The 25,874-nt window shown below is 34.8% G+C and overlaps 1 protein-coding gene across 8 annotated transcripts in view; it reads right to left on the bottom strand.

The window, feature by feature from the left end:
- The window catches only part of GSK3B (glycogen synthase kinase 3 beta), a 288,178-nt gene that overhangs the window by 27,681 nt on the left and 234,623 nt on the right, over positions 1-25,874 (bottom strand). For 5 of the 8 annotated variants that reach the window (XM_072613910.1, XM_072613911.1, XM_072613905.1 and 2 more), the window contains exons 9-10: positions 18,570-18,756; positions 6,292-6,390 (exon numbers count right to left, since the gene is read on the bottom strand). In XM_072613910.1, coding sequence (XP_072470011.1) covers positions 6,292-6,390; positions 18,570-18,756 — 286 coding nt within the window. Of the gene's footprint in view, positions 1-6,291; positions 6,391-18,569; positions 18,757-22,153; positions 22,193-25,874 lie in introns of all 8 variants that reach the window. The other 3 variants (XM_072613909.1, XM_072613904.1, XM_072613903.1) reach the window with 1 other exon arrangement.

Below are 25,874 nucleotides of genomic sequence, written 5' to 3'. Positions count from 1 at the left end.
TTAAGTTTATAATTTGAATTGGTGGTATCTTTGGCTGGCATTTCTCTCTGCTTGGCAATAAGTTAAATGTCTGCTTTGTCATTAGTGGGCTTTAACCACTTTTATTGGCATTATGGCAATTCATTTACAATGGTTAAACTTTTCAATGGAACTGTTAAAATCAGGGCAGATATTCTTTCCACCTTTTTTCCTCTCTCTCTCTCTCTTTCAGCATCAATAATCTGTTTAAATAAGTTATGTTGCCATATCTTTATCTCATTGTTTTAGCTTCATATTCATTTAGAAATTTGGTTTAACAAACCAGTGATATGACTATATAGAGCTGACTCAGGAATGACTTCTGTATCAGTAATGAGTTGTTTTCTGCTTTTTAAAATTTTTTAAAAATTGTATTTTGGGTGTGTGTGTGATTTTTTTCAGTGCTTGTCATGTCCAATGCTAATTCTTTCCTTAAAGAAAGTATTGATGTATGAGTATGAGACTTCTGTGAAACCTACATGCTTTTGCTCTTTTATTCTTCAATCTATCAATCAGTAAGGACTCATTAAGTCTACTGTGTGCTGGGCAGTGGGACAGCAGAGACAAAAATGAAGCTGTCATAGCCATCATTATCAGGGGAAAAAACAGGCACATGGATAAGTATATATAAAATACATAAAGGTCATTTTGGAGGGGAAGGCAATGGCAGTTGACAGGAAAAGTCAGGAAAGTTTTCTTGTAGAAGATGGTAACTGATCTGACACTGGAAGAAAACAGTGATTGGAAGAGGTGGAAGTGAGCAGAGAGCACATTCCAGAAAGGAGGGACAGCTGGTGCTAAGGCCCAGGGAGGAATAGCATAGACTCAGGTGGCTGCAGCACACTGTGGGAAGGAGAGTAATGAATAACAGGAACTGAAGGAAACTTTGGAGCCAGGTTGGGAAAGGCCTCAAAAGCTCAATACAAGAATTTAAATTTGATTCTAAAGGCCAAGGTGAGCAGCGGGGGGCAGTGGTTTGGTCAGACTTGGCTTTAGGAAAATCTCTTCTGTCAACTGTGTGGAGGATGGATTCAAGTGAGGAGAGCCTTGAGGTAGGGTGACCAATTAGGAGGTGAGTGCAATAATAGTACAGATGAGAGGTGATGGGGAATAAAACAAGGGGAATGGCTGTGTAAGAAGGGGATAGATGCAAGAAATGTTGTAGAAATACTTAGAAAATGACTGGATAGAGGAGATAAAGGAGAGGTGAAGAGCTGACAATAATGACACAGAAACCTAGATGACAGGAAGCATGCGGTGCCTTTGACAGTCTGGATGGAGAGGTGAGAGGGCTTTAGGAGTAATACGACCGACCATTCTGGCATGCTAAATTTGAGATGCCTATGACACATCCATTTTGTAAATGCTCAACAGGTAGTAGTTGTAGATACATGACTGGAACTCAGGAGAAAGACAGCTTAGGGCTACATATGTATATCTGGAGGTCATCTGCATAAAGATTGTAATTGAACTTAACTCCTGAACTATATTTTAAAACATTTTTGATTATCATTACCTATTCCTATCTCTGCACTAAAATCACCAAATATCAGAATTTATGCTGATTTAATCTGGAGGGTCTTAATCTATTTTGAACAGATTTTTCTCTGTCGCTTCTTCTGCAGCAAGGTATTAAGCTGCAATTATTTTCTTATTAGATTTTTTGCAAATATTTATCATGACTATTACAATAAGATGACCAAATGTAATTTCCTTCCTGGAACTTATGATAAAATCAATGCTGCCAATTCCTTTATTTGCTTCTCCAAAGAGAACCTGGGAACCATTCTTCATTTAGCTGTAACTTCTGGCTTTATTTTTTTTAAAATAGTGAGAATGTCAAGATTAATCTAATTCAGTTCTGACCTAAATCTGGTCAATGGGTAAGGGATTTCATATTTAGAGTACCAACACCCAGACTAATATTTACAGATGGTCTAAAAATTGTGATTCTTACTACTTTTGCTCACTCTTCTGTTGGTCACTGCAGAAATGGAATAGTGGGGTTGGAGGTATAGGATTGAAGGCCCTTTTTGCATTTTTAAGTTTCAGAGGTTGCAATGGCAAAAAGAATTTATCTCTAAGTGGCCTGCTGCCTCTCTGTACTTAGTTAGGATGGACCTCAGTAAGCAAACACAGTTTGTTTCTAGCACTATAGAGAAGAGTAAAATCTGCCAGAGCTAGTACTTTGCTGGCATAGCCTTTGCAAATCTTTTAAATAAAAGGAAAAACAATCTTCTTATGTAGTGACACAAAGCATTCTAAAAGAGAGTCCCTTGGTGAGGAGGATTTCATACCATAAACTATATTACCAGATCTGTAAAAAAAAAGAACATGGATTAAATTTCATTCCATATTACCTTTTCTTCTTAAAATAGTGATAAACTGTTTGCTGAAAATAAGAGTAACTATAAGACCTAACTTAAAGATTTACTGAATATTAAAGCAGAAAGGTAACTTGGATGATGTCTCCTTCAAACCTTTCATCTGAAACATGAGGAACTTGAAAGGCAGTAACTTGCCTAAGGTCAGTCAGAGGCAGAGCTGGAACTGAAATCCAGGTCCTCTTACTCTCCTCTACTTGATGTAAACCGTTAGAATGCTCGTTGATCAAATTCATACAACTCCCATATGAATGATTAACTTCAACTTTCATTATTCTAAACTTCTTTATTGGAATAATTTATTTTGCTGAAATCCTGCATGCTCAGAATAAGATACCAATGTTATTCAGTATTTCTATGTTGAATTTAGACAACTACTGAGCTATAGGATCATGTTATTTTACAAAATCTGAAATCACTATCAAAATAACATGAAAATCAGATCACATAAGTTTATGCACATGCCTCACAAATCCTCATAACATCCACTAGCTGGTCTGGCAACCTAGTAAATGCGATTACAAAAATAAATTACTCATAATTTTCACTTTCATGCTTAATAAAAAGCGATGCTCATCAAACTAGAGGCTGGAAGAGAGTTTACCAAATGAACTGGCTAGTCCCTAGCAATTACTCCATATTGCAACCCAATGTTGACTTACATAATTAAAATAAGAAAATTTTCATATGGTCAACCTTGTATTCTATTTTAGCATATTTGCATTTTATCTTGCTAGATAGGCAAATTATAGTAGGAAAGTAAAAACCACACTCTATTTCTGCAGTACTTTAATCCCTTATGCCCCCCCACCTCCAAAGCAATTTCTAGAATCTATCTTATTTTATCCTCATCAACCCTATGAGGTAGATATCATCCCATTTTACATATGAGGCAGCTAAGGCACCAGGAACAAAGAATTTGACAATTTGATGGGAATTTAGTCCAACACCCTCATTTTACAAGTGAGGATTACTGATATATTAAGCAGCAAAAAAATGCAACAATCACCCAGGTAATAAGTCAGTCAAGCCGGTATCCAAACCTAGAACCTTGGACACACAACCCAGTCAGTGGTCTTTCTGACAACACAGCATGTTGCTTCCTTTTCCAACACTTTGAGGGCCAAAAAATCATCTGATTGGAGCAATTACGTATAAAATTTAAGATCAGGCTGGGAATAAAACCTTTGTATCTGAAACATGGTAGAAATTTAGGAAAGCAGAAGGTGATTTTTCTGAAACAGGATCAATAATGAAAAAAATCTGTCTTATGTAAAACAGGTCCTCTAATGCAAAGATATCTGACTGTGTACTTAACTGGTTTTGTGCATTAATGGAAATCTGGTGAGTCTGGTACTTGAGGAAAGATACTGCCCTAGACCCCTGAGTTCACTACCTATCAGAATCCTAACATTCTCCAGCTGTTCTTCTGGGTCACAGCAGTTATACAACTATAGAAAAGACTGTTCATTGGTCCATTCCTTTTGTACTCAGTGTGCAGCAAGACTCATGTCATTACAGTCTCATTCTGTTACGGATTCTGGGGTGGTGGAAACCAGAAGAACCAACAATACTGCCATCTATGCACATGCTAGATAGCATGTTTCAATTTGCAAAGTGAAGTTATGTGTTACAGAGCAAATCACTTAGCTGGGTCTTAGTTTTCTCATTTGTAGAGACTAAATAATCTTTAAAGTTCTATGTAGCTCTAACATCACATGACTTTATTTCATTTGATCTTCATAACAACATAGTGAGGTAGGGATGAAAGGAGGTATTATCCCAGTTTTAGAGATGAAGAAATAGGCTTGAGAGTCGAGGTGATTTGAGCCTGGGGATACAATAGGTCAGACTGAGTTTTACTAGAATGTAGGTCTTATGACTCAAAGTCCAGGACTTCTCCTATTATACTTCTATAGTGGTTCCATTACTATTTAAACCTCTGTTTAAATGTATTCGTACTGTGCTTTTTGTTTCCTTCAGGTATAAAGTTAAAATTTTCTATATTTTTGATTTTTCAAAAAAAAAGTAAGGGAAATTTCTCCCTTTGTTCTAAAGTACACAGGTTTTCTGTATTAAGTTTCAGAACATTCACTGGGAAGTAAAACCAAGATACATTAAAGGAAGAAAAACACATCAGACTCAGTTTTAAAAACATTTAAATGGAATTCTTGACAATATGTGCAATAATGGTTTTAGCACTGACAGAAATACCTACATTATATGTACCCAACATAAGTAGTAAATATAGAAACAAAACTTTAGAGGAGGCTACATTTTCTCAATACCATAAGAGGACATTTATAAATATCAAAGTGGTTGTAAATCTTCCTGCCAATGATCAAAATGAAATAAAAAAAAAACTCCCAAGAAGCTTTTATGATTTCATTCAATTTTCACAAGAATTCCTAAGTTGGCCCTAAAGAAGAATGCCCCCATGTGTGCTGAGAAGTCCTGAACGACGGCAGGGGACAGGAGTGAGTCTTTAAGGATAGTTCAGATTCTCATCCGTATGGGACGTATGAAGAATGATTATCTCTTTTCAGGTCCTTTCCAGTATTATGACATTGCAAGTACTGAAAACTAAGTGAAGCTAGATTTTTTTTATGTCAATACGCAATAAACAGGAAATCACTTTAAAAGTATGGTTTAAGGTAAAATCTAAGCCAAGCAAATAAAAAAAACAAAATGAAAAGAATGCTTCTAAATGTGATGAACAAAGACACATGGGAATACTTGGGAATGGACACAATGTGAAATAAGCAGAAGCAGGAAAAAATACATGAGGACTATAACGATAAATGAAAAGAACTCCCCCCACCCCCATAACTGAACGCTGTAAAATTAAAATGACCAAGCTTGGCCCCAAGGTAGAGAGGTATGAGAGTTCTCCTTTCTCGCTTTTTTGCAGGGATGGGGAGGTGAGTGTATAACTCTACAGAAAATGCCAGACTTTTTGACATGTGGGTGATTTTTGTGGACCAACATCACCCCACCCCCTTATCTTTTCCCTTTTTGTTATAGGGGATGGATAGCCAGGAGAGTATGTGAGTAGGGATATATTGGGATATGTGTTCAATGTAAAAGAAAAATATATCAATAGAATTTTATTTAAAAATAAAAAGAAAAAATGCTCCTTATCGGGTTAGGGTTTACAAGACTAAGGGTGTAGGTGTTTATATGCACATATATAGTTACACACATACGTGCATATACATGTCACAGGTTATTATGTACACACACATTTACATGCATGTGTGTTATACACATTTTTAAAAGCCTTCATGTGCATCTTATTCTGATGCCATATCCATGCATATTATATACATATACACATGTATTTACAGACATATAGACTATATGTATATAAAATTGAAAAGCCTTTCATTAACTTTTTACTCAGATGCCTTAATATTATAGCATGGGACTGACCAGGATTCTTAAAGGATAGTGCCACAAGCTTCTGTGCACATCACATAAAGAGCCAAATAATCCCTGCTGAAGCTGGCACTAAAAGTCTGGTTACTCGGTGATGAATGTTTTGACCACAGAAACTCATAAAAACCATATATAAATTAGGTGTGGAGGGAAGGGCTGCAATCTGTCATAATGGATAGAGTATTCACAATGATGAAATCACGAATCTGAAAGTAATGAAGTAAAAATAATGCACATTTTTATTCATTTCAACAATTCATTTATAGTTTCAAGGACTATGTTTCTGATATTCAGAATGAGGCAAATATAGACAAGGACCAAATGAATCAGAATATAAAGGATATCTCTTCCCTTTCAGAAAAGATTGTGGACAAGGCTATCCTACTCTCTCAGGAACAGTCCTTTCTCAGGAACAGAGGAGAGAGAAAAGACTCTTATGTGTTCTTCTCACCTGAAGCTGCTGTAGCATTTGTAGGGGTTGAAGCAGCTGCTTGAATCCGAGCATGGGGAGGGATAAGGATTGTAGCCAGAGGTGGATTACTTGACAGTTCTAAGGGAAAGTAAAACACAACAGTTAGATTTCACTTATAACTCCGAATGTCAAATAACCAGGTAAGAGCTTTTGTAGAGAGATGTTCTAGAATGCTTACAACTAAGGTTGACTAAAAGATGATGATACAATGACCCACTAAAGGCAGCGCCCACTTGTCAATCTGTAGAGAGTACACTCTATTTTCAGAGTACACTTTCTACATGAGGGCTTTAATAGATATACATAAAGAAATGAGATTGGAGGTGAGGGTGTGGATGAGTTGATGGTTGAGGTGAAAGGAAAGGGAAATATTCTGACATGCAGCAAACGTCCCTGTCAAGTTTACAGATGCATAGGGACTTGAAATAGTGTCCTATTTGAATTAAAATAAAGTATTTTCTAGTACCATGATTTTGTATCAGCTCTGAAAAACATGGAAATAAACTTAGGAAATATCTGATATTTTACTTTTAAAAAAGGCAGGAGCATGATTTATACTTGGTATTCTAGCGGAACAAAACAGAATAATGAACGAGGAAACATGGTGGTATGGATAGGGTAGGCATTGAACTTGGAGTCTGAGAGATCTAGGTTCACATACTACCTCAGATATTTACTAGCTATGTGAACCTGGGCAAGTTACTTAACCTCTCTGTGCCTTAGTTTCTTCATCTGTATGATAAAGGGATTGGATTGAAAGGACTCTGAGGTCTCTTCTAGTTCTGAATCTATGACCCTATTACCACTTTTTACACTAAAAAATTCACTTTCATAATTTAAACTGTACTACCTTAGGCAGGAACTGCTTTTCTTTTTTGTCCTTCCTTGAAAATCTACTTAATCAAACAGCAAAACCCCTTTCAAACACACATGAGCAGACAGTGTCACCATGATAGAAAACTGAAGGCTTTTGTCCAAATAAGAACTTTGTGCATTTTTAAAATAACACCTCATTGGATGTAAAGACAGAAACATTTTTAACTGAAAGTTTTCTATGGTCACGAGTCCCATATTTAAAGGGAAATCTGAATATTAAGTGAAAATCTAAAATTTTAATCTGGAAGTCATTGACCCACCTATAGAGAAAATTTGAGGACAACAGATAAAAGATAAAACATGCTTTTTCAACTCTTTATTTCCTAAGTTGCCCTGTTCCCTTTTTAGTATTAGCTACCTCATATTTTGTTTCAGGTTACAATTTTCCTTGATTCTTCCGACCCCCAAAGGTCACTCAGTTCCAGGTCAATTAAAAACCTTCCTGCCAAGACCGTGCCAGATGCTCACTGCGTCTTTGAAGCCCCAACTGTCTCCTGGGCTCTGGATATGGAAGCACTAGCACATGTGGAATCATCAATGATGGTTCCTATCCAATATATTATTATGGACATTACAGGTCATTGAAATAAAGTTTCTATGATGGTAAAAATCCATTATATCATACTTAAGCCTACCACTACTACTACTACTACTACTGCTACTACTACTACTAACAATAACAATAACAATAATAATGTCTCTTCTCAACAGTGTTATAAAGGAGTTTGGAACAATGTACTGGAATGATCGATGGCGGCTTCCTAATCCTAACTGCTACGTTTACCAGCTGTTATGTATGATCTGGACAAGTTCTGTCACTTTGTAGGCTGTTTCTGAATCTGTAAAATTGAAATACTAATCATGCAGGCCCTAAATCATAGGGCTGTTGGTGGTAAAGTGTTCTGTAAACTTTAAAGCCCCTCATAAATGTGAATTATGTCAGAAACTAATTTTTTGAGAGGACGATGGTTGAACAATCTAAATTTGGCCAACTGGGTAATCTTTACAATCACCAGTTCTATGTTCTCCTCCACGCTCTTTGTAGCTTTCTGCCTATACGTCTTATCCTGATCACAGACTAAACTATTTATATACTTAATTATATAAAACTTTAGTGTATAATTAAAACAAAAGCAAAACTAAAATTTAAAAGACAATTCAATGCTTAAACTAAATAGCAGATTATACTCTCGTGAGCAACTTCATTGCCATTCTGTTTCTATTAAAAGCATAAATGCAACATGATCCTTTGAAAAGTTTTGCTGAATAAACTAGATTTCTAAACAAACTTACTAGACAAATAATATTGTAAAATACTGTAATATACTGTAAAATAAAAGAAAAATGCTTGATAAAGGCTCTAGGTTTGCACTGCTAAAATCTTTCTATTCTTGAGTACAAAATTCTATTTTACAGCTCCTAATCTTTTTTTAAACCAATAGTGTCATGTCCTTCATTAGAAAGAGAAAAAAATATAGATCTGTTTTTATGTATGTCTAAGTCAGCCTTCCCATTTCCGGTCTCACCTCCAAACATGAGTATTTGTCAGGGAAAACTGTGGTGTTTTAAAGTTGTTATCAAGAGAAGCAGAGTTCTACTTAAGAATTCCAGGAAGTCACATGTAAAATGTGTCCCCTCCCCACTTTCTGTCAAAAATTGGTTTACTCTGAATGCAACGTAAGGTCAACAGCTACTGAGAGAGGTCCATTACCTTCCATTAACTTGAGCCCTTAAAATGGCATAATTAAGGACTACTCATTAAAGACTGGCCAAATCTTCAGAAGAGTGTTAATCTTCACAATACTTGTTGAAAGTTTTTGAGGAGTTAGAATCAGACAGCTCATCCTGAGCATGAGCACTTTTCTGAGTGAGATTATTAGAGAACCAAATTATGTGGCTCTTTCCTTCCCCATCACAAATTTTATGAAGCCCTTTATAAGTTTATCAAGTTTTAAAAAATGCTATTATTTGGAAATGGGGATAAACTTATCTATCCTTAACAAATAGGTTTGGCAGTTTAATAATGGAACTTATTATAGTTTCTTATGTTATTTTTTTTCTAATCAGAAATTTTGAAAGTGGATTATCTTCTTGCTCTTACACTACTTAGTAACATCATTCTAGCTTAATTACACAAGATGCAAATGTGGGCTGAGGAATTTGGCTTAGAAGTCATAAATTATTCACCAGGTGCTGGATATCTCTTGGTTAAGGTTGGAAAATGATGTTCAATAGTTCACACATTTGAAAGAGCCACCTAATCCAACTCTCTCATTTTACAGAAGAGGAAACTAAAGCCCAGAAAGCTGACAGGACATAGATACCCAAGGTCACAGAGGTAGTAAGCAGCAGAACTGAAACCTGAACCCAGATCCTCTGACTCCAAATCTAGTACTCTTCCCAATGCACTATGCTTTGCTTTTACAGGCCCCAAAAGGAAATAGAGATAATTGTTGGTCAAAAGAAATATTTAAATGTATACACTAGCTTATACTAAGGCAGAGTGGACAGAGCAGATTTTATTGAAATCTCCATCCCAAACAGTTAAAATTAAATGAAAAGTCAAGGTGTATAAGTGGTAAGTCTAATTATCTGGAAAATTTGTTCATCCTGACAATATCTGATGAGGTTCTCTTGTTAATATCAATTTGCTCTTTCATGCCATGGGAAGTTAGTTTTAATGATTCAAAATTTGGGGAACAAGTCCGTGTTCAGCTCTATATTACAATTAAGTTGGCCTCAATCAGATCTCACTTCAGACCTTGTTTTTCAAGACTGAAGGTCTAATTTTGCTTACTCTATAATAATACAATGGCCTTACATTTATATAGCAGTTTACAATTACTGGGTATCTAATTATTACCGTATTTGATCCCATAATTACTCTTATGCTAAAAAGTACAAATATTACTAGTCCTAATTTACAGATAAGGAAAATCAGGTTCAGAGAAGTTAAGCAATAAATCCAATATATCAGAGCTGGGAACTGAGACTGGAACTCAGTCAGAGCTTTTGACAGCAAACCCAACGTTCTATTAGATTGTGCTATTTTACTTCATGAAGCAGTCTGCTGAAATCTCAGATTTTTAGATCTCGAATGGAACTTAGTGACCATCTATCCTATTGCTTTTTAAAGATGAGAAGCCAAGACTGGGGAAAAAGTTAAGTTGCTCAAGATCAACACAGCTCCAGTACTTAATGACATTATTAAGAATAGGAAGACTTTATTTCCTAACTCTCAATTCAGTACTCTTTCCAATAAATCACCTTTCATCCTTTTAATTCTCTACAATTCTGTTAACTTCTATCAATCATCCTCTTCTATAATTCTATTAATGTGTTACACATGGTATTTCTAGACCTGATTAATATTTTTGTTTTAGTTTTCCCAACCCTTATGAGGCTGGTATTTTGCTGGTATCACTGATGAGTAGTACAAGTTTGTACTTTCTGGAAATCACCTATGACAACTCATATGTCCTCACCCTTCATTGTAATCTTGTATTAATTAAAAAAAAAAATTTGGATTGTCTTTCCTCAAAGTGTCTTAACTGCTTATATGAACATTTTTTATTTCAGCTTATTTATACATTTTCCTTCTTTCTGCAGTTCATCTCCATCAATTTGCTATTTTACTACTTAGTACATTAAAGCATCAACTTTAATTCTAGACATTTCACCGGATATGTTCTTTCCCAAATAATTTATAAAAATCCTGATGGTTTATTGGGCCAGTAACAGAATGATCCTTAGAGAACACATCTTATCATTTGTTTCCTACATCTAAGTCAATCCCCTAGTCTTAGGGAAATAGGAAGGAGCCTACAAACTCACGCAGGCTTAAGTTTAAAGAATATGTTTTAGTATATGAAACTTTTTTAAGAGTAAATAAATTATATCTATTGGTTTCCCTCTGTTAATATTTATATATTCTTCTCAAAGGGAGTTCCAGTAGATGAGACAAGCAGGTGTGATTTCTTGTTATAAAAATATTTGCTTTATATAATTTTCACTTTTTTCTTTCTTGTGGTTTTTTCCCCTTTGTTCTGATTCTTCTTTCACAATGTGACTAATGTGGAAATATTTTAAATATTTTTAATAATAAACACATCTAGTCTACATCAGATTGCTTGCCATCTTGGAGAGGCAGGAAGGGAAGGACGGATGGAGAAAAAATTTGAAACTCAAAATTTTCTAAAAGTGAATGTTGAAAAGTACTAAGTAAATAAATATTTTTAAAAAAATATTGCTTTTTGTTTTGTTATACATTGTTTGAGAGTTTACAACTCTACTCCCTTAAAAAAATCCAGATCTCCCAATTACATGAAATATAAATAGAGCTCATGGGTTTATAGTTTCCAGGAATTTCTCTGAAAACTTTTTTATGGATGAAAATCATGCTGGCAACTGTAAACTCTCCATGCAGTATTCTTTTGTGAAGTTCTTTAGTCAACACTCTTTAGTTTCTTCAAAATGGCATAAACGTCATTTATCTCATTTCACTGAAGTGTCTTCAAAACTTCTGTATATACGCTATCTGGTATTAGTAATTTATTTGATTATAATTCATCAGTTAATTCTAGAATGAATACCTTGCACACTACAATTATTTAGTACCTGTGAACTCTCTCTCACAAGATAATACAAAAGCAGGAATTCCAGTGCTGATCCTTCCAGATAGTACAGGGTTTCCTCTTAGTGACACAGCCCATTTATCTGTAAGGGCCTATAAAATCTGCCCCTAATCTACCTTCCCATCTTTATCATCTACTATTCCCCTACATATAATTTATACTTCAGCCAGAATGGATTATTTGTTCTTCCCCAAACTTACACTGTATTTTCTTCTCTCTGAACCTTTGCTTTTATCATTCTTTGTTCCTAAAATACTCTTCCCTCAAATGTCCCATACGATGAAGTTTTATTCAATCTTCTCAGCAAGAAACGTGCTTTTCATTGCTTGTCATAGCACTTCGTGCTTAATATGGTGCTTATGACAGTCTGTTTGCTATTATAGTAATCTGTGGACCTATTTTTCTCCCTATGAAACTATAAACTTCTTGAGGGGAGGGGCTGCTATCTTATTTGTTTCTGACTAGAAAGAGTAAGAACTTGTCTTATTACCTCTCTTTTATTGCCTCTCAAACCTTGCTTCTGTTATTTTCTCTCTTGTCCTCAGTCTTTATTCTTTATTAGCAATATTCATACTGCCTACATATGTGCAAAAGTTTTCTTCAAGCTTAAAAAAAATCTTTACCTGATCCTGTCATCTCTTTAAAGACACCATCTGTCCTAAAGTTCCCTTACTCTTCTCCTTTCAAATTCTCAGAAACAACTGCCTACTACTTTCATTTCCTCACAACTGATTTAATAGTTTCTGAATGCGAAACTACTCCATGTCTCTACCTGCTAAATCTAAAGGGTCTTTTTAACTCCTCATTTTTCCTAACCTAGCTGCCGTTTTTTGACACTGCTGACCATCCCATCCCCTCTTCTCCTGGACAATTTTCCCTTGGCTTTTGTGATATCTGCTTTCTCTTAGTCTGATCACTATCTGAATCTGATCTCTCCAGGCCACCTAAGTGCGGGTGTATCTTTCAAGGCTCTAACTTTTCCTTTGCTCTCCCCTTTGATGATCTGATATGCTCTCATGAACTCAATTATCTTTCTCTGTAAATGTCCCCCAAATAAAAATATCCAGCCCCAATCTCTTAGGAAAGCTCCAGTTCATTACTGCTAACTGCCTAGTGAGTATCTACCTGAATGTCCTACCAATTTCTCATACTCAAGGCCAAATCATTTCCCTAAACACTAAACTTCTTTATTTCTATCGATGGTACCCCTGCTCCTTAGGTTAAGTTCATGACCTTAGTGGCATTCTTGACCTTTACCTCTCATATCAAATCAATAGCTAAGTCTTCTCAATTCTACATTATTTTACATTCGTAACAACTCTTACATCCATCCCCAGTCTTGTGCAATGGCTTGACGTGGAATCAGAGGATCTGGGTTTAAATTATACCTCTGCTACTGGATTTGTGACCTTGGATAAATAATTCACTTCTTCATTATGGGACTCAGTCTCCTCACCTGTAAAATGAGGAGATTGAATGGCACTTAAGAGCTTCAAGCTGTAAATCTACGATGCTGTGATCCTTATTACGCCTCCCCTAGACTAGTCTTCCTCCCCCCAGGCTCTATCTTTTCTAATGCACATTCCACACAGTTGCTAAAATAATCTTTTAAAAGCACAAATATGTGTCACTTCCTTACTCAAAACCTTTCAGGGAATGCTTATTGTTTATAGGACAGAATACACACTCCCTGGCCTGGTAATTGAGGCCTTCCACAATCTGGCCCCTAATGTACTTTCTCAGATTTATTTCATAATCTCCAAGTTTCAGCTAAACTTGAATGCTGTTGCTCACTGGACTTGACATACCTTCTCCAACTCCCTCTGTGTATTTATGTACTAGCTATCCCTTGGGCCTGGAAAGCACTTGCCTTCTCAGCTCCATTTCTTAGAATTCTGAATTCTCCTTGAAGGCCCAGTTGAGGTACCCCACCTCTGTGGAAACCTTCCCTGATTTGCCCAGTTTGTATTCTTTCCCTTCTAAAATAATCTTATAATTATTTATTTATGAACACGTGAAACTTCTCCCCAAGTCTACCCCGCTACTTTGTAAGCTCCTTGACCATAGTTCAGTCACTGGTTAGGAACTGCTACTGTTCTTACTTTCGTATTCATTGTGCTTAGCATAGTGTCTGGCATGTAGTTGGTGCTTAATGCGTGTTTAATGCACTGAATTTGTATCTCTAGCACTCAGCACCAGGGCCTTGCACATAGAGGCAACTGATGAATGCTTCCGAACTGAATTGTCAGTATTCAATCAAAATTTATTGAATGAAAAACTCACTTGATGTTCTTAAACCACCTATGCTCATTCTTATCCTCCCTCAGGAAACAATATGTATTCACTGGGCTGGGGAAGTTGTAGTTTTTTTAATACTTGCCCTATTTTCTAAAGGCATAGTTGCCATGAAGCAGACATATAGTGAATTTTTTCAAGTCACTCTATGAGTTACTGCATTTACATTAAGCCACAGGTACAGTTATTCAGAAAGAAACATGAATCATCTCACAGTTTAGCTACTGTGGGGAATTTCTTTCCCTAGAAAAAATTTCTTTACCCTAGAAAATGACATCCTCCTAAAGGTTCTACAGTGGAGCACATGAAGAGGCTGGGCTTGGAAATTCTTAATTATCTCTGTTCTCACTGCTTCCTCAACTACCAATTAGGCTCAATCTGGGAAATATGAAAAGAAGCCAGATTTATATCATTCTTCCTGGTACATAAGAGTCATAATTGGCTATTTGGAATAATGTTATACCAGACCAATGCCTGTTAGAAGGTGCAACTTATCATATTATCAATGTGTTTTAAACTATGTTGTTGTACAGAGCAGGAGACTGAACAGAATTAATTATCTATTTTAATTTGGAGAAAATGCTGATATTATAATTTTATTCTAGTATAAGTTTTAGAAAATAATTTCTTTATGGTTTAACATACTGGTAGGGGTATGTTTAAAAACTTTCATCTGGCTGATTACAAAACTAAACTCTATTCATGCAAGCTCAGTCTTCACAATTTACTGCTCTTGTAAGCATAGTTACTGACTTAACAACTTTAAAAGTTAAGGAGTGTGGATAGGCATTCAATATTTGCTGAATGAATCAACCTTGCAGTCATTATATAAAAGCTGGTATCTAGTGTTCATTTTAAGTCTGTATCTGCATAATGACTATACTCTCATATTTTGGGCTTTCAAAACTGAGGTTCCATTACAAGTAAACAAGATTATTTTATAGAGATAAAGAGTAAATTCTCTTTGAAACAGAAAAAATGTAATGAAATTGAACTAAAATGATCTTTCCAAACAGTAAGACCCAAGACAGACTTTGCTAGAGAAGAAGATAGGAGTACATTATTAGCTGATACGTTTCATAGGACAGTGCTATATGTAAATATGACTATATTGATACATGATGACTTCCACAAACCATTAAGAACTGAAAATATATTCACAGTCATCTACCCACAAACATGCACCCACTTACTCATAATTACTGATATACACATATATATCCTACATACAGTGTACATATAAACCAACAAAAATGCCAAATGCACACAGATCATAAACAATCTTGACCCTATTCACAGAGCTTTACATTTAGATTGCCCTTGTTAGAGAGAAAATATATGTTCCTAAAAAGTGAATTGTAAAGCAAATTTCTGTATAGAGAACCCTATCTTGCCCATCATCATCCAAAAAGCATTCCTACACAAATACACTTCTCTTTGTGTACCTAAAACAACGGTTCCTTTTCTCTCCCAACCCTAGGGCTGGGTAATCGAAATACCATGTTTCCCACTGCTGTCAAGCTTTCCGTCCATTTCATGGGAGCAGTTATTGCTGCGCTTCATCCTTTCAAGTTGTTTATCTCTTAAGCAAGAGCAGCACAGTCATTGGATTAATGTAATTATTCAAAGATGAGTCACTTGGATTCAGAAGATATTAAATGAATGAAATCATTTAGATGGACACTGAAGCTGGAGTCAAACCTTGGCCCCGAGGCTACTTGGTACAGGGTGATTTGTACCTGACATATAGTACAAAAATGTTGACTTTCCCTAATCACTTTCTCATTTACCCAGTGTCGTGTTATTAGCTACCTAGGCAATCAACTCCTTATCTGTCTGTTTAGGGTGCCAAAAATACCAACAGCAAACTGGTGACTGCATCCATTTACTTTAAGACTCAAGTATGAAGTCATAAAAATGATATTTTGCTTTATGGCAGAAAGAAGTGGACTAATATAGCCATTGCAACTTTTTCTACACATAAATACTTTATATGTACTTCAAATACAAATATTTTCAAGGTCATCTCCATTTAAAAATTTCTCTCCTCACTTCTAATTTCTCTTAGAGCCAACCAATTTAAAACTTCTTTTTTTTAGACATTAGATAGTCTGATAAGATATAAACACTTGTCCTCATTCCCTAAATATGGTAACTGAGTTTTCATTAGTGTATTCTGGTAGAGGAGAAATTTCTAATTGAATAAACTTCATGATTTTCTTTAATTTTCACTTACTCTAGTGCATGACATTTTACTTAAAAGTATGTGTTATGTTATTTACTGATTGTGAAATGTTTAAAAAATATATAATACATCATATATATTTGCTATCTTTATTAAAAGGTTTTATTCATTTAAAATGCACTGTTATTTAAAGGTACAGATATGGCAACAATTGCATTTCACCCAGGGCATGCATTTGGACTTTTATTTTTAAGCACCTTTCAAATAAAAAAGAGGTTCAAAAATGCAAAAATGGTGGCAAATCTTTGGTTAAGAAGTATCTAGAGCTATAATGTTGAGGATCTGCCGAATATTTACGTACAGAATATTTAGTGTTGAAAAGGATCATAAAGTCATTATCCTCTAATCCAAAGTAGTAACCCCTTTACGATTTACTATGATCCAAAGCAATGTATTTTTTTTAGAAGGCTACAATTGCTATAAAAATTCTTCTGAAATTTGCATTCCTTTATCTTCTACTTGTTGGTTCTAGTTTGCTCTTCTGGAAGAAGAGAAAATAACTCAAATTTCTCTTCTATGTGACATTGTGTCTTTAAATATGGCTATCATGCCATAATAAATTCCTCTAGTTTACTCAGGTCTAGCTCTTTAAACGTTTCTTATAGAACATTGTTTCAGAAAAATTGTCATCCTAGTAGCCTTTTACTAGATGTCAATAGCTCCCTTAAAATGTGCCACCTGGACCTGAAGATAACACTCCAGATGTGGTCTTAATAGTGTTGAAAACATTAAGATTATCATCTCCCCTTGATCTAAAGACTATATTTAATGTACTTTAATACTGTATTACATTAGCTTCTTTAGTAGCTTTCATATTACCAACTTTAGCTGAATTTACAATCAAGAAAAATTTCCCAAATCTTCATGTAAACTGTTATCAAACCAAGTCTCCTACACTTTGTACTTGATGATTTTCTGAATTGAATATAAAACTTTATGTATTTTCCTAGGTTCTTTTCAAGTATGAACTATAACCTGGGAGCAGGCTGAACAACTGATAAACTGCATTATTAATTTACTGAAGCTACTTAAAACAAAGAATCAGTAATTTTCTAGATGTCTCCCTGGTGATCTGAAAGAATCAGAATGACTGAAATACTCAAAATAATTAACTTGCTTCTACGATGTAGTTGGTGTACCTTGAACTAATCATGTCCCTGACTCTCCTCATCATAAAATAGTAAACACATTCTTTGGTCCCCTTCTCTTCCTCCAATTCATATTCTTTGGTCAATCTAAACTTTACATCAAGCAACGTGTATTTACTGAATATAAGACACTTTTCTATTTGGTACAAGAATCAAAAGAAATATCACCATATAGGTACTAGAGATCACATAGTTCTATGGTTCTAGACATGTTTGACAGGAGAAGGAAATCTGAAGGAATCAGAGACAATCTTTGAGAGAATACTCAGATACACATAAGATTCCTTTCACAATAACTCCAGTATTGGGAAGAGTCTTAAAGGTACAGAGATCTCATACTCTGCATAAATTTTAGAAGGGCTGGTGACAATCCTAACCCTCTTATCAGGTAATCAGACTGAAGAAACGATAAATAGTAACTGCTAATTTGTAAGTTTGAGTCCTGAGGCTAGCCTAGAGTCATTATTTTAACTAACAACAAGAAAAGTCTCTGTGTCTTTGGGAGAGTGTTATTTGTTTGACTTAGTTTCAGGTAACTGTTAATGGAAAAATAACATACTAATACTTTTGTGGATCATAGACTTTACTGGATTAAATTACACCTCTGTAACTGTTATCCAAGTAGACTATTATTCAATGATATCAGCTAAAAATTTCTTCTATTAGCCACCATTATGCTTCCAGATTATTATACCTTGAACATTATGAACCTATGAACATTATACCTTGACACTTTTTTTTAGCAGTGTATATACTTTCTATAAAATAAAGCAACTCCTTTGAAAGACTACAGGGAAATCAATTTTCCTCTGGTTTTTGGTTTCTTCATCTATGAAATCAGATGTTCTCAAAGATTGCTTCTAGCTCTAATATTTTATCATTCTATTAGTTTAGCCAGTAGAGGACTTAAAAGGATGCCTTCTACTTGCGTAAGTACTTAATATTCCAGTTGTCATCTTTTCACTTTTTACTAAATTGAGTACTATTTCTTGAATTTAGAGATTGGCCTTTTTATAGGATGTGGTTTCCTGGAAAGAGATTCTTAGTTTATAAAATTACCTTGAGTGGTGAAATTGAAGAGTGCAGGAGTATCTCGCCCATTTGGTAATTTGACATTTGGGTCCCGTAATTCATCAAAAAACGAATGTGCACAAGCTTCCAGCGGTGTCAATCGGGCAGTTGGGGTATATTCCAGCAGACGGCTACATAACGCAATTGCCTCAGGTGGAGTTCTGGGTCGGAAGACCTACATGACAAAAAAGATACATTGATTTGTTTTTCATTATAACTGCTGAGCAATTAACCCTCTGAGTAGTAAGTTAAGAACTCCCACTAGTTACACAAACATAATTTCATTTGGATAGGGAGCCTTCTAAAATTTAAAGGGTTAACTGCACATGGTTCACCACACTTGGGTGAGGATGAGCTGTCAGTGTGAAAGACTATATGAGGAAACTCAGAGAAACCACTGGGAAAGAAGGCAAAAATGTCTAAAAATGCTGATGATACAGTAGAGCAATCAATCATGCATACAGAAATGATATATATGTAGATGGGATAAAAGTTGAAGTTCAGAGAAAGAGGCAAAATGAAGAAAAATTCAAGATGATGAAAATTAAAAGTTCTTGACTTTTTGTGACAGTGGGCAGAAGGATGCTTCTTTTGGATGATTTTGAGCAGAATAACCGTTGATATGGACAGCACTGTTCAAGTTTGGCAGTCAACGTCTCAGAGAAAACAGAAAGTTGTTTATCCTAAGCCTGCAAAATGTTAAGGATTTAGTCTTTCCTATTAAAAAAAATAGATTATAAGTTATTTGGAGAAATTTTTAAATCTAAATACTTAGATTTTGAGGAAACTATATTATTTTCTTAAACAACTGTCACCCATGGTCATTTATACAGATCATCCTTCCTTGAAGTTTCCTCTATGCACAAAGTGGGGAGACTATTTTCCTCTCTATTTAGGGCCACTGACATAAAAAAAATGAACTGAAAGCCACACTTCTAATTCTGGAAGTACATAAGAAACAATACTTCAGTCTTCTATCTTTACCAATTAAGGAGGAGAGGGAAAACAAGGAGGAAAGATGGGAATGGAGGTCAGGAAGGGAGGCACTGGTGGACAGACAGAACATAAAAGTAGAAAGGAGAAACACAGGAACTAACAATGACAGTCACTTAATGGAGGGGCAAGAGCAAGGAAGAAGGGAGTGAGGAAGGGGTGCAGAGTGGGTAAAAGAGAAGTAAAAAGGAAGAGAGGAAGGGATGGAGGGAAGAAAAAAGAAAGATAGGGACAGTCAGACAAAGAGGCAGACAGAAAGACAGAGACAGACACTCAAAGGAGAGGAACACAGAAGAAAAAAAATCACCTATGGAATGAGACAAGGTAAGAGGAAGCCAAGGGATACTAAACCGATTTTTGAACCCCTAGCATTATTTACTGAATATGGGCATCAGAGTAAGTTATCACTAGAGTACTAAGAATTTCAAGAAATAGTTTTCATTGAAGAGCCCTTTATACATGTTTGGAAAACAACTTTTCTGCTTTTATTTTCAAATATCAAAATATATATTTGAAATAAAGGTTTGTTTGCTCATGAAATTCTAAAAAAAGCTTTATAATTAAAGGCAGTATGGTGTTGTGGATAGAGTGCTAGGCCTGGAGTCAGGAAGACCTGAGTTTGAATCTTGTCTCAAACACAAAATAGCTGTATGACCCTGGACAAGTCACTTAATCACTCTCTATCTCAGTTTCCTCATCTGTAAAAGAGGGATAATAATAGCACCCACCACAAGATCAAGTGAGAATAAAGTGTGTAAAGTATTTTGTCAACTAAAAGCACTACATAATGCAATGTGTCATGATTGCTACTTATAAAGGAATCACTTAAGTTTAAATAATTCATTTTGGAACCTCAAGAGTATTGAGTTAGTTTATTAGATATGCTTGAAAGTCCTTTTCATAAGAAAAGTCATGTTTTACTTTGAGAGAGACAGGGCTTAGAGCTACCTGTTCCATAGTATCTAAGAGTAATGATCTGAAACCAGCATTTATTTCATGTTCTCAGCCAGACCCTCTTTTCTCTTATGCCCATTTCTGAACCATGCCTACCCCTCAGGTCCTTAATAATAAATAATGATAAATCTTGATTTTTTTTTTGGCTTAGATGGATCCAAATGGGAGATAGGGAGTAACATCAAGTTATAACTTCAAAACAAAACAAAACAAAAATCTTACAGGAACAGACTGAGCACTTCCACAGTTTTTCAATGGTTATTTTCGAACCTAAAAGTCTTTTCTGAATGGGATGGGCACAGGAAAGACACAGAGAGCAAATGTTCTATAGGTACCACTGCTGTGACTAGAACATCACCTTTTGGTACTTGTTCCCAACAACTGCTGAAACAGGTCATTGCTTAGAGGTTTTTCCCACCTTTCTTCTTTTGTCACCTAATTTTCCCCTCAGTATCACATGAAAGACAAAGTTGAACAGTTGTCTTTAATGCTCCTCCCTGAGGACAATTTCCATTTACTTGACAGTATATGGAATTATGTTGCCAGCATTTTTCAATAAACATGAGCTAATCCAAAATGCTTTCGCACCAATATGGGAGCACATAAGTCACTCAGCATCACCAAAAATAGAAATAAATACCTCCTGCTAACATTCAAAGTGCAGGGTAGCTGGGCAGTAAGTACATTTTAAATGGAGAAATTTCATGTTAACATCAACGAAGATTATCTGTCAAAACCAACAATAAATCAATATTGTAAATTTCTCTCAAAAATAAAAACCCCAAACCAAAACCTCTTTGGTGCCTTGTTGGCTACAAGTACCCATCCATGTTGGTACTAAGACATTGTATATTAGCCCATTTTGTCATGGAATCCTGACTCATGGAGTCAAAGAGTTAAAACAACAAAGAATAATATCCATTCTGATAACAAACGTTAAGACAGACTTAACCTGCAATTACAAAGTTATCCACTGTTACTTTAAACCCTTTGAGTGACCCATGATGAGAAAAGCTTTGGTTGGCACTCTGTGGATAAACTTTAACCTGAAGATTATGTGGGGTTCATTTGTGTTGGGTCAAACCCAATGCCTCCAGAGTTCGGATTTCTGACCACAATACTGGGTGTAGTAGCAAGTGACTTCCAAGTTACAGCCCCAACAGGAACATTGCTCTTCTGGGTTGTTACCTTTGTGTCTAAAGAAAAGGAGACCGACAGAACTACTGAAATTTGGCTTTTACCAAAGGAGTTTCTGTCTCTGCTGCTTCCTCAATTTCTTACTTTTTAAAAACTGTTTAACCTCTAGTTCCACAAATAATAAACAACTTTAAAAAAAATAAAGGAAATTTAAAGAAAAACCACCCTAATTTTTAAACCTGGCTGGAACTATAATTAATTATTGAGATCAGTGATGAAGACAACTTATAACATACCTAAACAAAAACCCTTCTATAGAGTAATTTAAAAACTGAAATCAGATGCCTCAGTATAATTTTTATTCTATTATATTTCAAGAATGAAAATATGTAGTTATCTGTAGCATGAATTTCTAACCTTTCAAAATTCCTTTCCCCCAGTTTTACAGGCCAGCCCTAATAATTTGAAAAAAAAAATTAAATACATACCCGCACTCCTGAGGTGAAATGTCCTGTTCCTGACGAGTCCTAAAGATGATAATGCAGTGAAATAATCCAAACAGGGGGAGTCAATCCAAAAGAGAATAGTCCAGCAAGGAAAAATATATCCAATGTTATAAGAAATCCATGGTGTGGGGGACATAGAAAATGTTTATACAGTTATAAACTTTAAACATCAGTCTCCATAGTAGCAAGTCCAATTATTTCGCCACAGTGTATGTAAAAAAATTGATTGCGCAATGGTGAGGCATAGTAAAGAAACATCATAATTTTATTTTATTATGTTCCAATGCCAGTGCATTTATTAAAAAAATACAAAACCAAAAAAAGTTAAATCAAAATTAAATCTAGAAGTAAAGGGGTAATTAAGTTCCCAAAGTAAAGTATTTGGTAGTCCTCTTGTCCCGGATTCATTGTCCACAGACACGGGGAAAATGGGGGGGAAGGAAGGGCCAGATTAGTCTGCTTTAAATGTGTCAAATCCCTATGTATATATTTTGTTTTTCTCCATAAATGTGTCCAAAGGACATGGTATAAAAAAATTCTAAATTAGTGTTCAGAAGAAAATAAAAATATTTGGTCTGTATTATTATCATTATTATTACTGCTTGAGTTTTCAAGCCAGATAGTGAGCTAAGAATGGATCAGGCCACCGCGGATTATTCTCCATTTTGGATTGACTTCCCCTCTAATGGATGCTTATTTTGCTGAAGTTCTTTCTCATCTCTTTAGGACTCTTCATGAAACTGACATATCACCTTGGGAGTGCGGGTATGGACTTAGTTTTTCTATTGTGGGCTTTTCCCCTCATACCCTTGCACCCATTACTTAAGAAAAGAAAAACTTAAGAACATTCTTTCCTTTTGGAATAACTCACTAAAAAAATCATGAGCCTTTTAGCACTACCAATTCAACACAGTTCCACCTATAATTCTACCCAATTCACCCACCAAAAGCTAAACAAAAAGATATACAATAAACAATAATATTAAGGGACAGTCACAGTTATGGGTGACAAGCACAGTAATGTACACCAACACCTAGTACAACTGAGCAAAAAAAAGTGACAGAGGTAGTGGTGTCGGTTATAAGGCATAAGAATAAAAAAAAAATGGTACAACTCACCAGTAGCTGTGAACTCCCTTGATTAGTGTAGAATAATTTAACATTCTTTTAGGATAGTTTCTAGTGGGGGAATTAAATATTTTTTAATAAAAATAAATAATCCGCGGATTACTTTTAGTCTGCAGACTAAAATTTAGCATACGGATTAAAAATCCGGCCCATCAGAATAAAAATCTCTCAATCTAAAACACATCCAAGTGGACAAAACATGAAATCAAACCAAAAGAACTGAGTGCACAAAAGTAAGACTCAACTGGGCAGACTAACATTTAGTGCGCAGACTAAATATGGCCAGCCGAATGTGCAGCAAGGCCATGAAAATCCCAAAACACCCCTGCAAAAAACAAAAGCAAAAATAAATAAGTAAAATAAAAAAGGCCAAAAATAAAATAGGAAAAAGGAAAAACAAAACAAAACAAAACACTGACATGAACTTTTAAAGTGATCCAAATACTACCTCACCTGTGCAGCAACTCATTTTCAGAAGATGAAATAAACAGTCTCTCACAATACTGGTCCATAATAGAACTAACAGTAAATCAATTTCCAGTTTTCAAAAGTTGAGTATTCTTTTGGTGTTGAACAAATGCAAATAAGTCCTAATATAGGAAATTATTAAAAGTACATTTGCATTTGGATAACTAAAATTTATAGGTGCGATTTTAATCTAAATGTCCCAGAATAGCCTTTGACTATCAAGTTTAAGCCTGGAGAAAGTTTTTTTGACTAAATTAAAAATGCTTTATAAAAGAGCCTTTTAGAAAACAATCATATATACCATTTCAAGTCCTATGTTAAAGTAGCTTCCTGACAGCATCAGATCTAATTCTATTAAATTAAGAAGCCAAACAATCAATGTAAAGTTTCCCATTTTCCATGGATATAACCAATGACAATTAATCTAAACAGAACACAAAGCCAGTTCTGCTGCCTGTTCCAAACAGTTCCTCCTCAACTAGCTGATACTGGGATAAATATGAAATACTGCCACAGATCTCCAGTTACAGACCAAATACATGCAATGGTGTTCAAAACAACTGACAAAACCACATGCTCAGAGATGCAAACTTAACTATTACTAAAAAAAGAATCTATTGCAATTAAGCCTTTGTTTTCAAGCTACTAACTAAAATTAGTTACACTTTAAAAACAAACACATAATGAGATGTCACATTAAACAGCACCAGATGTTAATTTTTACTTATTTGCTGAACTTTATACTGCATTAGTTAATTGATTAGAAGAAAAGTTTCATTCCAATTAATCTTAAAAGGCAGGGACAATATATGGTATTCCAAGGGGGTAAAAATCTGGTTGATGCCTTTTAAATTTAAGCACCCTTAATTAGTTTAACTTGACTCTTTGGCATCTTTTATTAAGGATGGTTTTTAATGTTTGATATGAACCTTATTAATAGTGATCATATGAAGACTGAATTAAAAGGTTCCTTTATATTACTACAAAGTGATCTGCTATCATGTAAATGTTATTCAAATACTATCAGATGCTAGAGTTCTAGTTAAGCAATATACAAATAACGTCATCATGCTTTTTGCTCTGTGAGAATGCAATAACTGAAATTAGCCCCAAATGGGCAGTCAGATCAGTGAAACACAAAATACATACTCTTTATCTAAAATAGCTAAGGGTCATTTAAAAGATATATTTTATAACTCTTGTTTTATAACACTGCTAGCATTCAAATGTAAAAGATTTCTAAATTTGTTAGACAATTGTTTCTATTCATTTAGATCATACTGCTAAATATTATTTTAAAAAATAAAAGTTGCCGAAATATAATCATGTATCAAGAGCATAACTCACCTAAAAGCAAGTTTTAATAAATGAACAAAAGGACTTAATGTAAAAGATAAAATGACCAAGTAAAAGTTTTCTAAACTTGTATTTTATTTCAAATTAGACTGATAGATTCATCTCTTGCTAACCTTGTTTTGAAATATAAAATGAGTCATAAAGAAAATTTCATTATTTTCCTGGGTTTTAAGAAATTAATTATGTTTGAATCAATTTCTCACCAATGTAGGCTCAATTTAAAAGCTTTTACAGACACTGAGTATTATTAGATTTATATTGAAAGATTAGAATTCAGGCATTAATAATAATTTTTTTTGCCTGAGAATATTTCAGTTAACATTTAAGAATTTTATAAAAAGTGCATTTGCTGAAGAATAATGAAACCAGGTTTTACTAATTTAAAAATAAGTCTCACTCACTAAGACTGTTCAGTTGTCCAATAGGACAAGTTCAGAATTTAAAAGTAACTTATAGGACTTAACCCAGAGTAAAATGGCAGTATAAAAATTTCATGCTTCCTGAAAATAAGGATTGTATTATTCACCTTTACATCAGTCATAATGCATAGTAAAGTGCTTTGGAAATCATGTACATTTAAATATTTATTGCATTAATTAACCAAAAAAAAAAAAAAAGGTAAATGCTTTTCATTCTTAATACTGAAGCCAAGTTTAAATACAGACATATAAGGAATGCCCTACACCAAAAGAATCCAAATCCAATAAAATAGTAAAATCGCATTATTTACTGATATTTCAAAGGTCACCTT

The sequence above is a fragment of the Notamacropus eugenii genome, chromosome 5, assembly GCF_028372415.1.
Source record: "Notamacropus eugenii isolate mMacEug1 chromosome 5, mMacEug1.pri_v2, whole genome shotgun sequence".
Taxonomy (NCBI): domain Eukaryota; kingdom Metazoa; phylum Chordata; class Mammalia; order Diprotodontia; family Macropodidae; genus Notamacropus; species Notamacropus eugenii.
This window is presented reverse-complemented; position numbering and strand designations above follow the sequence as displayed.